Source organism: Sinocyclocheilus anshuiensis, unplaced genomic scaffold (genome assembly GCF_001515605.1).
Source record: "Sinocyclocheilus anshuiensis isolate Anshui unplaced genomic scaffold, SAMN03320099.WGS_v1.1 scaffold249, whole genome shotgun sequence".
In the NCBI taxonomy this organism is placed as follows: domain Eukaryota; kingdom Metazoa; phylum Chordata; class Actinopteri; order Cypriniformes; family Cyprinidae; genus Sinocyclocheilus; species Sinocyclocheilus anshuiensis.
The window spans coordinates 1,574,745-1,587,930 of NW_015540871.1; the positions used below are offsets into that span (position 1 = coordinate 1,574,745).

The 13,186-nt window shown below is 38.0% G+C and overlaps 1 protein-coding gene across 1 annotated transcript in view; it reads left to right on the plus strand.

Annotated features, from left to right (window-relative positions):
* The window catches only part of LOC107688129 (pleckstrin homology domain-containing family H member 3-like), a 45,323-nt gene that overhangs the window by 6,129 nt on the left and 26,008 nt on the right, over window positions 1–13,186 (plus strand). Inside the window, exon 2 of the mRNA XM_016485705.1 lies at window positions 10,632–10,687. Coding sequence (XP_016341191.1) covers window positions 10,632–10,687 — 56 coding nt within the window. The remainder of the gene's footprint in view (window positions 1–10,631; window positions 10,688–13,186) is intronic.

Genomic DNA, 13,186 nt, shown 5'->3' on the forward strand with positions numbered 1-13,186 from the left:
TCATTATTACGAGTGGGAAACTCGACATTTTCTTTAAGCCTCGAGTTTCCGAGTTGGGGGCGTGTCAATGAGAAACATAGCGGAATCGATGGCTGCAACGTCTGTAGTTGACGGTCAATTTTTGTTTAAATTGATCGTTTTGATGAAGTTTTTCAGATTAAAGTGGCTTCATAAATTACTTTTTAAAAATATTAAAAACGCAAAACACACCTGATGCGAATTCTTTGCTCTTCATTTTCTATAAGCAGAGTTAACAGACCCTTGTTGTATTTTCTTGTAATTTATTAAAAGAAGGTACACCGCCATCTTGTGCTAAACTGACTTGAACGCACCTGACGTCGTAATTACGACTTGTCAACTCTTACGAACGTCCCAGGAGGACTTGAACGCAGCAATAGCTTTCAGTCACGTGACCGGCTCGAAGACCTGGAGGGCAAAACATCCATAGAACTGCAGGACAAACCTGTAAATTTTCCATCTGTTTCACAGCCGCAAATATTTAGATCACCTCTCAAAGAATAAAACAAAGGTATGTGAACAAAATGCTTTACCAAAAGTTTTGACCATTTGCAATCCATATTAAGCACCCGTGGCAATATTTCAATCATTAAACAGTGCGACAAAATGTTGTAAAAACACTTAAAGTGCCTTAATATATATAAAACAGTAATATTCTCTATATTTATGATGCATAGTTTACATAGACAAGCAGATGAGTTCGGAATGTGAATGCAATCCGCTTAATGGTTCAGTGTTTTCCTTCTAATGGTTTTTGTTTAACATGAAACTTTGCACATTGCATTTATATTCTGGCTTCATCTGCTTGCCTGAACAAAATATACATAATCAATAAGATGTTTACTGAATTTCGCCTTTTAATATCTGCGTTTTACTACATTACTACTTAATGCAAACTGCGTAAAAATAACTGGCGGTCAGTGGAGCAAAGCTTCGTTTTGCCCTCCAGGTGGGCATTCCTATAAGGGTGTGACGCCACGTGAAAACTATCAATTGATTATAACGGAACTTTGTGAGATCGCGATGAACGAAGATGAGCACGCTTTGCGCACTTTCTAGGGTATAATCAATTCAGAATTTGTATGAAACTTTTGTTTTTCGGACATCTACACCCTGCAAAGTTTCGGGAATGACATCCGCATATTTCACTCTCAAAATAGCAATGATTGGCACTGAACATAAAATATATGTGAAAGCAGCCTCAGTGATTTAATTCTGAAACCGGTCCTGGCCAAACTTCGACAGCACGCGACCCGAGCGAGATCTAATTCACGGACCAAAAGTGTGTGTAAACTTTATTGAGACCGGGACGTATCAACCAGTAATTTAATTTAATTTCCAGTAACGGACGGTACAAAGTTCAGCAATGAATGGTATGCGATTTATGACAGAATATAGTCCCAACAACTGATCGTTTATTTTTTCCTCGCCGTGTCTCACCATTGGTAACAACGATTCAAAACGGACACTTTCAAGTGACACAGGAAAAAAACACGGAAAACTTAAGTGAATATCAGAAAAGCAGCATGCACATCTCTGGTTAAAATGAAAGGCCATGACAAACGGGAAGCATCGCCATTCAAGTCAGCCGCAAGAGTCAGCTCCACAGTTTACTAAATGGTGGCAACCGCTTTAAGTTATTCTTGACTGTGTTGTATTGACTGTTTTGATGCGTTGCAATACTGTAGGGCATGGTTTTGATTCTTACATCCGGAAATTTTTTTTTTTTAGCTTTTATTTATTTATTTTTTTATTTGTTTTTTTTCTCGCCCCCCCTGACTCAAGAGTCAAATGTTGCCCATGATTAGCACTCTGCCTTTTGGTGGTTTGAACTAACAAAGCTTATTCTTTAAGGACATGTTGGAAAATGTTGGAAAATGAAGCTTAAACTGGTAACTGTGTTTTGCAATGTGCTAGCTGGTTTCTCATTAAATTTGTTCAACGTAGACATTCGCTGGTTGACCAGCCTCCATGTGCCACCAAAAACCAGCTTGACTATTTTAAACTGGTGTGAGTCCAAAATTGTCTACCATCCCTTGATCATTTTGGATTTGCTAATGATTGGCTTAAGGTACAGTCACATTTAATTAAATTCAATTCAAATTTATTTGTATGGCGCTTTTCACAATACACATTGTTTCAAAGCAGCTTTACAGAAAATGCATGTGTCTACATTACATTTACCATTGTTCAGCGAATTTCCATGTGCAAAAGTCCAGAAATTTCATTAAGAATCCACACAAATGGGAATTTTGTGTAAGGGCAAAAGTTTTTCCCATTCAGATTTAGCATCTGGTTCAAGTTGCAAATTCACCACAAAAAAAGCTACTTGGATTGAAAGTGACTTCTGTGTGAGCAGTGCTTACCCCGCTAATGACAATGGACGTTATTGCCCACAAAATTTCGCAGAAATGTGACCACATCTACCATTTTCTACAACATAGCTAAGGGTTTAAACTGAATTTTCAAGCAGAGAATTCTGCTGGCTAAATAAGTTTGGCTTAGTTTCATTTCCCATTTTGCTCTGTTTTGATGAAATATTAGCAGCCTTTTCCCCTAGTCAGACTTAAAACCAGATACTTATGGAAGTTGGGCTTTCACTGTCAGCTATTTTTGCCGAAGAGGAAATGCATGCTTGGAAGACACGGAGGGTACAGAGAGGCCTGGTTTGGCTGAAGTCTAGGAAAGCCCACTCCGGAAACATCCATTGACGTGTATACACAAAGACCTCCTCCATTGCACCCAACCCTCTGTAGGCCACACACTCAAGCAGGTGGTCAGACCCCACAGACGTGTGTGTTTGGATATTTCCTCTCTGCAGCGACTGTTAACGGTCCTTTTTCGTGCCGCAGGAGACCGCAGCTGAATGTATCATCTCAACAGATCCACTTTCAACTCAAATGTACATCTGTACTATATCTGTGCTTAAAAAAAACCTGCATTTCATCCTACAGTATGTAAAGCAAATATTTTGGCTCATAACAAAAAAAAAACCTGCATTTCATCCTACAGTATGTAAAGCAGATATTTTGGCTCATAACAAAAAAAAAACCTGCATTTCATCCTACAGTATGTAAAGCAGATATTTTGGCTCATAACATTGTACTTTAATGCTAAATGAAAGATAGTTTACTCAAAACTGAGAATTCAGTCATCGTTTACTCATTCTCATGTTGTTCCAAACCTGAATGACTTACTTTCTTCTTTGCAACACAAAAGAAGATATGCTTTAACTTTTGTCCATACAATGAAATTCAGTAGGGTCCAAAAAACATTCTTCAAAATATATTTTATGGGGTTTCACAGAAGAAAGAAAGTCATACAGGTTGGAACAACATGAGGGTGACGAACTTTCTCTTTAAGGCTATCATATTAGGAAGCATGCAGCTGTGCTGGTTTAGGGATCTGCTCCCCCATGTGTGAGACTCTGACGTCAGCAGCAGTCCCCAATCAAGCTGGCCAAACAGACAGTGGGCGAACTGAAAGAGCACTTCTGTTTGTCCTGCACGCTCTTGCTCTTCCCCCTCTCTCCTATTTTAGAGTGACGAACATCTCTTGCTTCACTCTTCCGTGTTCCTTAGGAGACACAAAACTGTCTTTCTTCTTGTTTTTGACATTCACGCTGTGTCTTGAAGATGTTATGACACCAGGACACCCGCCCACTGCAGCTGTTGGGGTGAGGAGCAGGGCATCCTGGGAAAGAAACACAAACTGGCAGAAGTTTCTGGCACAGACTCAGTGCTGTTAAGGTATAACGGTAGAACCACAGAGATTTGAGATGGTATTTCCCCCACACCCTCTATGTTGAGCCAAAATCTTGCGCTATGCAGGTTTAAATTGAGGTTTAATGTTCTGTTGTTGTTTTTGTTGGAGCGATATGGGCAAAATAAACAGATTTTCCATAACGCTACATTTGTTTTTTTCCCCTTATGTTTTCACTTTGTAGTCTTAGTTTCCCAGCAACACACAGTAACTTAGACAAATGGGATTGAATGATACCTTGAAATTCAATATAAAAAGTTGAAGTGGTAGTCTTTCAGACCACTTGGAAAATTGGAAAAAAGAAAATTAAGTTTGTTTTGTTTGGCTAATCCTGTCTGTCCCTAAAAGTCCCCTCAGGGTAGAAGCATAAAAAAAGCACACAGACGAACATCTGCTCCATAGGTTTGTGGTTGGCAGTGCAGCGGCATTTCCGCCCGCTTACTCAACCCCTTCTCTTGGGACACAGGAACGGAAGTGAGCCACGGAACGAACCCATCACAGCATCTCCTGCCCGGATGATTCATCCTGCTCCTCGTCCCGGAATGCTCTTGCCAGAGGTCCTGCTCACATGCCATACCTTTCCCAGCCTTCCTAACCGACTCAAACCCCCCGCTCAAGCTTTAATAGATATTATGTGAAACAGACAGACTATTTTGAGTGCTGTGAACTCTTGATATGTCTTAGGAAGGGGTTTGCAGTGGAAGGTATGACACTTAAGAAGAATTCGGATGTGTCCTTTCCTGAAGTTCATCTGAATTTGAACTCTGATCTGTGCTTTTTGCCTGAAGCCCTACAGGTTAAAAGGACGTCTTTAACACATGAAGAAATACACGTAGACTACTTTAACAAATGAATGTGAAGCGTGGGCAACTCAGAGGAACTGAAGAAAGCGCGAGAGAGAGGTTTAATGACACCTCTCAGTCTCCCCTGCTGAGCCTGTCCAACATTTATGGTGCCTCTCCACTAGGGGTGGGCGATATTGACAAAAAATAATATCTCTATTTTCTGGGATTTGATCGATAACGATAATTAGACGATATTTTGCTGAGTGTGTTATTGTCCTGATATCTTACGGACTGCCATAGACAGCGGACTCCTAAAGTTTTTGATATTCTTCATAATCTGTGTGGTGTTCAGTAGTGCTGGGCGGTATACTGGTTCATACCGAATACCAGTGTTTATTTTTGTTATGATATGAATTTTTAAAATACCGCAATACGGAATTTGTATGTCAGAACGCGACGCTGTTTGAAAGGGGTCAAACACAAACGCTGCATCTGAAGTGGTATTTAGATGTATTTACACACTACTGTTTAGTGCAGAACATGAATGCATTTAACCTGCTATTAAACATTATGCATAAATAATGTTTTGATATATTAAACATAAAACGTTTGAAATTATTTAAATAATAAAAGATACTCTGAATGTGAAATTAAAATCGCCAGTAGGGGGCAGAAAGTCACTGTTAATAAGTGAGTCATTGCGATTGAACCGAGTCATTTAAACGTTTGATTCATGGTGTCTAATATGTCTCTTAATGAACTTCTTGTTTATTGAACTATTGTAAAAAAAAAAAATCAATAGCACATTTGTAATCAAAAAACGGCACTCTTGGTTTGATATTGATTAACAATATGAAATGGTATAAATATATACATTTTCTGCCATCATGTCATGAATTTGTGATCATTTTAAATGTATTGTAGACTGAATCATGCAGTGAACGAACGAACTCTAAATGCACACACGCACTAGTTTAAACTTGACGTAATGTATGCGTGCACTCTGTAGGGGTGCTTTGAAAGGTTTTTACAAAATACTCGATAACGTCAAATCGCACATCGTTAAAACAACGATTAAGATATTATCGCAGACGATATATATCGCACACCCCTACTCTCCACCCTGGTTAAACATTAAGCCAGTCTCATTATACACACCCCTTTCGCTCTGTAACACACTTTTATCTTCTTTCTCACCTCCATCCTGCTCTTTTAACTCCACTCTTTCTCTGGCAGGGACCTCAGCCAGTCCATCCCCCTATGCCAAGTGGACTTACAACTTTCCCTACTCCCTATGCCATCATTGTGACTGTACGTGTGTATGTACTAAACATAGCAGCTCTAGTTCTAGCTGTGAAGCGTCTTGCCGCTGACCTGGATAGCATTTCATAGATTTAGCGCCAAACTTGTCACATGCACTTCAGAATAGACTAATATTTCAATATTTATCTAGCAGCAGTCATTCTTACATTCAAGAGTTTAGAACTTTAAAACCTCTGTACTATTGTTCAAAAGCTTGGGTATAAGATTTTGTAAATGTTTTTGAAATAAATCACTTGTGCTCAACAAGGCTGCATTTATTTGATCAAAAATAAAGTAATAACAGTAACACTGTGAAATATTACAATTTAACGAAAGTTTTTTAGATTATATATATTTTAAAATGTAATTTATTCTTGTGTTGTCAAAGCTGAATTTTCAGCAGTCATTACTCCAGACTTCAGTGTCACATGATCCTTCAGAAATCACTCTAATATGCTGATTTGCTGCTCAAGAAATATTTAATATTATCAATGTTGAAAACATTGCTCCATCAGGATTCATTGATGAATATAAAGTTAAAAAGAACGACATTTATTTGAAATAGGAATTGTAACATTATAAATGTCTTTACTGTCTCTTTTGATCAATTTCATGCATTCTTGGTGAGTAAAAGTAATATTTTTGTTCCAAAAAAAATCTTACTGTCCTCATACTTTTGAATGGTAATGAATGTATGTACTTTGTATTAATTTAACCATTTAAACATTGATCAGTACCTGGAAACCAGAATTTTTTATGCGTATTATGATGACTGTTTTAAAGAAAAAGAAAACATATAACATAAAATAAGAAATAATTAGTAATGTAAACAAAATAAAAAAGAATATTTTCTTCTCACTCAAAGGTTTGTTTCTTTGAAAGTGTTTGTGTAAGAAAAGAACCGTCGTCCTGACTCTTTAGCCTCATGACCCTCTCGGGAGCCCCCAGCCCGGCACGGAACGTTCCTCATTGATGAATATAAAGTTAAAAAGAACGACATTTATTTGAAATAGGAATTGTAACATTATAAATGTCTTTACTGTCTCTTTTGATCAATTTCATGCATTCTTGGTGAGTAAAAGTAATATTTTTGTTCCAAAAAAAATCTTACTGTCCTCATACTTTTGAATGGTAATGAATGTATGTACTTTGTATTAATTTAACCATTTCAACATTGATCAGTACCTGGAAACCAGAATTTTTTATGCGTATTATGATGACTGTTTTAAAGAAAAAGAAAACATATGACATAAAATAAGAAATAATTACTAATGTAAACAAAATAAAAAAGAATATTTTCTTTTCACTCAAAGGTTTGTTTCTTTGAAAGTGTTTGTGTAAGAAAAGAACCGTCGTCCTGACTCTTTAGCCTCATGACCCTCTCGGGAGCCCCCAGCCCGGCACGGAACGTTCCTCCGAGGTTGTGCCAGAGCCCTGAAACATAATGCCACAGAGCGGCACAGACTTGGACGCACACACATAGAGGTGCGTGTCTGTGAAAGAGGTCAAGGTGAGGGGGGGCTAGAGTTACAGCTGATGTGGGGGAGTCAGACTGAGTCAGTTTACAGCCGGGATCGATTCTGATAAACCTCACAGAGTCACTGGACCAAAGGGCAGAATCAGAGCCAATGCATACCAGCCATTAACGGGAACCCGCAGGCGAGCCGAGCGTGGCACCGCAGCCCAGGCCTGCCAGTGAGTGGGCGGTTGACAGGGGTCAGATGGTCATCTCAGTGGGAAGAAATACATGGTTGTGTAAATGAGCCTCCTTGTAATTTTCCTGGAAATCAACTTTAACTAGAATCCACTCATAAACAGTATTTATTGCAAATTGCAGCGTACTCGCTGCCTATATGGCCAAACACTGCTTTTATTGACTACAGGACCATTCACAAGAAAATTGCTGGCAAAACAGTAGGAGCCAACTAATCCTTCAGGACACTTTTGCATATGTTTGTTTTAGCCATCACTGGCCAGAAGGTATTGAGGCTTCGCTCTATGTGTGTTTTAGTTTAAGAGGCAACACAGTTCAAAGCAGGAAATGTTTCCCTCTGATGTTTGTTTCTCTTCGTCCCTTCCTCTTGAATGCCATTTAAGGCATAGGTCACCCAAAAATCTTTTTTTATTTTTTTGTCTATAAAGTGAATGGAGAATGAAAAGTCCAGGTTTTATATGAGGATGACTGAATTTTCATTTTGGGGTGAACTATCCCTTTAATATTCAGGCTCAAGCACATGCATGTCAGGTAGCACAGAGAGGAAACTAAAGCTGACATCAGATCTGTTCACAGGGAAGGGCAGTGTGCATTTACTGTCCACTGGGTGTGAAGGGTCTGAGGGCTGGCTGCGTAACGGAGTTGGTCCAGAGGGGCTGGGTGGGGTAAAACTGGGTTGGTATTGCGTGTAGACGGATTGAGCACAAAAGCCCTCTATGTCTTTTTCAGTTCTAAGAACAGCCCTAATTTTGAATGTTATGATCTGCAAGCAGCAGTCAAGTGCCCGGGACTGCTGAGTGTTTGTGTGTTTGAATTCACTGCCAAGTACTACAGAAGAGGTGCTGTTACTAAGTGCACTTGTTCATAAAGGTAAGTGTGTGTGTGTGTGTGTGTGTGTTTTTGACCTAGTGACTAAATTACTGAAAAATGTAAGTCAAATTGCAAAACTCAAATGCAAAAATGGTTTATAAAGAAACAAAATAATGTTCAAGTCGCAATAAAATGGAAATGGTATTGGCAGATATTTTGATCTTTATTGTGACATGCATCTGAATAAAAGATAATCAAAAAGAAAAAAAACGTATGAAAAGAAAAAAAAAATGTATTCTGTCCATCGTTGTTGATTGGATGGTGGCCGGTCTAAATGCGAGTTTGCAGTTGACTTTAGGAAAGTAGCAGGGTTTAAACAGACTAAATGACTGTTGAAGTCCAACATACTGTACCTAACCAAAGAAAAGTTTGTTGTTGCACCAGAAGATCCAAAAAATAAAAATAAATAAAATAAAAAATAAGTGAATAATAAATAAATGAAAAAAATCTGCTATGTGTTTATTTTTAGCATGATTCTGTGCAGTTTCTAGGGTGTTCTGGGTTATTAGTGCATTGCTATGTGGTTGCTAGGATACTGTGAGTTTCTAGGTTGCTCTGCTGTGTGGTTGCTAGGGTGTTATGAGTGTGTTTTTAGCACATTGCTGTCCAGTACTAGAATGTTTTGGGTAGTTTTTAGCATGTTGCTATGCAGTGCTAGTGTGTTTTTTTTTTACTGCATTGATATCAGGTGAAAATTGTAAGTCCACTTATATGAAATTGTAAGTCCAATTATATGAAATAGCACCCCTCTTCCTGATAAGCTGTATGGCAAGTCTAGTTTAATACCTCAGGGTTTGTTCAAATACTTAACGTAGAACATTACTCTGTATCATGTAGCAAATAGGAAGTGTGGTCTGTTTTGTATTGTTCCGCTTTATATCTGCAGAGCCCATGGGGTTTTCTTTAACCAAGGGAGTCTTTTAGAATCCAGTAAATGACCTTATGACTCACAGCATATAGACTAGGTATTTATACAGTTGTTTGACAATTACCATACAAATTACATGACTTAACTCATGATTAGTTCACAATTATGAAACACCATACAGTCGGCTAACTGCCATTATGACCAATTGCTACTTTTTCTTTTGGTTAGCCACGTTGAGCCACATCAAAGGGTTTCCAGGTCATTCAGGTTGACCTTTCCTCGACCCCTGCTGCAGTCCAGAGCTCTTTTCTCGTTCTGTCTTCCCCTCTTTAATATGAGCTCTGAGATGGGGAAGGGGAAGCCAGACCTGAGAAATGTACTAAAGAATCCAGACATCCCTCGAACCATAGCCCGCCACACTGTCAGTCATCAGGCGTCATTTGCCGCATCAACGGCCAAAACATCTCAGACAGCTAGTTTTTGAGGCCACTGCTAGTACATTGTGGATGGTTTGTGCAACCAGTTAGGACAGCAGTGGAGTTGAATGTACAGTTACTTTAAAGGTTTTCACCCAATACCATATGGTATTAGATTTTTTCGCATAATGCCAAACCATAGTTATTTATAATGATTCATAATCAAAGACCAGCTGTTTCATGACCTGCCTTTTTTCCACCTGGAATGTCAACAAAATGTATCTTTTTGTTCATTTAATGTTTAAGGGAAACCCATACATATGACCCAAAAATAATGCAAAAATATTAACTAATGTATATAGAAAATGTAACACAAAACACTCAGATGTACATTACTGATGGCACAAATGAGAAGAGACTAACTTAATATAAAATATGTGATGTGTCGCACAAGGACTTCTGGTAATGTCCTTTTACTCTTTCTCACAGTAAATTATACAGTAATTCATAGTTTTTACTTGCAAAAACCATATATTTGACAGAATTTTACAATAATGTCACATATAGTGTGATGCTAAACCATTTACAATTTTTCACCATATTTGGTAATGTAACTTACAGTTAACCAATTAACAAGAGTTTTCTGTATAAACTTTTTCCTTTTTTCCAGTTGGTATCAACAACTGAAATTTTGATACCATGGCAATACAAAACTGAAGAACCAAATGGAACCATATGATGTTTGTTGATCATATCGAAACAAAAGAAGTGAAAGAGACTGATTGTTCTCTATGTACTGCACATCCTTCGAGAATATCTAGCAGAGTTTACTGGAAAGGAAGTGAAAGATCAATACCTGCCAGATGCCCATGTGTTCTGTTTTTTCTCTTTTACAGGGGCAACTAGAGGTCACTCTGTCTCAGCCCACTCGCACAGCCAACGGCACACCCTGGTGAGTTCAGGCATTAATGATGTTTAATAGGATGTGTGTGTGTGTGTCTGTCCTACATCTCCCTCACAACCTGGGCAGATGGATTTGTCAGTGCGTACAGTACATATCCTTACAAAAAAAGTACTGTGGTGGGACAGTGATTGTATCAGATGGTAATACATCTTATTTTGGTATAAACCAGCATACAGAATGAGCTCTTATGCTCACCAAGGCTACATTTATTTGATCAAAAATGCAGTAAATCATTAATATTGTGAAATATTATTACACATATTATATAAAATATTAAAATATTAGTTTTATAGTAAGTGTTTTCTATTTTAATATATTTCTAAAATATAATCCACTCTAAATTTTTTAAATGCTTTTACTCCAGTCTTCAGTGCCACATGATTCTTCAGAAATCATTCTAATATGCTGATTAGTGCTCAAGAAACATTCCTTATTATTATTAATGTCGAAAACAGTTGTGTTGCTTAATATTCTTGTGGAAACTGTGATACATACTTTTTCAGGATGCTTTGATGAATAGAAAGTTTAAAAGAACAGGATTTTTTGTAATTTATACACTTACACCGTGTCTACACCAGATGTGAATGGCGAGGCGCAACTTGACAAAATACTATAGAACCCATTATAATCAGTGATGCCGTCTACACTGGATGTGGCGCGACACGACAAGACAAATCCCCGACAGTAAACTGATGCCTCGTTCTATTTATGACGTACTGACTCAAATTTCAAATGATTTTTCAGTGTAGACGCACTCAGTGTAGACAGCCTCAAGCTGTTGCGGCACGATGCGACGCGACAAGACAACTGTCACATCCGGTGTAGACATGGTGTTAGTGTACCATGTTATACAGCCACTTGTAAGATGTGGGCTAGCCTGACTATGTCATAGCTTTGGGTGTGTAGCAGCACAAAGAATCAAGCACACAGAAAATGTGTACAATTATCATCAAACACTCAGTGTAAATGAGGATTAATTTTATTGTATTATCAAGATTGTGAAGCCTTGAATCTAGAGGAAATGTGTGTTTTAGCAGGTTGAGATTTGCACAAATTCTTCAGCCAGATGGTGACTCAGTCTTTTTTATCGCATGTAGAGGTCACTCAGTCTCATCACGGATTAGACACACACGTGCTGTCATCCTGAGTGCTTTCAGATTCGCTCCGCTGGCTGGATGTGGAATGTCTTGGCAGTATTCTTGAGTAAACCGTATTATTTTTAGCAGAGGTCAGAAAGACTCACTCCATCATACTGTCCTCAATCACCATATCCGAAAGAAAGCATTGTCTTTGTAGCTGTCACTCTTGGTTTATGTCCTCTTTCTGCCTTTTTTAAAATTTCAAACAAAAGAACATTTTGTTCGTTTTTGGCTGTAGGTTTCAGGTCTTTCTCCTGTTGCCAGCTGTTCTGCACTGTCAGTCCATTAATGGGTCATCCTGACAGGTCACAGCTTGGTGCTAATGTGTTTCCCAACATTGTAACAGCTGAGCTATTTGGACTTTCATGGTTAAAACTAAGATCTGTTGTTGTATTTTACCTAATTTTCTAAGAATAATTGTTCAATTTTTTTGTAATTTTTACATTTTAATTTTCACAAGAGTAATTTTGTACTTTTTTGGACGCTTTGTCTGGTGAAATGTAACCGTGCTTGTTGAGCACATTTACACACACACACACACACTTGCTTAGCTGTCTAAATCATAACTTCTATTGTTTTTATTAAAGCTAATTATAATCACTAGAAACTAACCCAAATATATAATTACTAGAAACCCTGAATGAAAACTTTTTAGAATAAAATAAAGAAAAAATATTAAAAAAATCAAAATGAGGGCATCCCAGAATATACCCAGATGGCTTTTTTTTTGTCACATTTACTTTCTTGTAGGGACAATTTTGCCTCCCAACATGGCTAAGTACACACACATATAAACACATGTGCTCAAGTGTGTGCAAGCCTTCCAGCAAGGACATTGCTTACTTATATTAATAAATAAGCAGCACTGCATTTTAATTGGATTAAAATTAATCATCTATTGAGTTCGACATACCACATACTGTATAGTGTACTATATAGAATAGTGTGTTACAGAGATTAAGTGTACTATAGAGAGAAGTACACTCAAAGTGTAACAAATAATGAAGAACACCTACTTCTTTTTTGTGTGTCATGTCTTAATGTTGTGACATTGGGGAGTTAGCAACTAGCCTTTTCCTCACAGAGCTGCCTAAAAACAGATATTGTGTTCTTGTGACAAACCAATGATTTATTTAAATCTGGAAAGTGTGTGTGAGTGTATAATGGATAACTGGGTTATATCAGCTCTTATCATGATTGTGTTAACCATTGATTAATCAGGCTATTGATGTCTGTTACTGTAAGTCACATGGAATTGGCAGTAAAAGTTACACACACGCGCACACACACACACACACACACACACACACACACACACACACACACACACTACACACACACACACCAC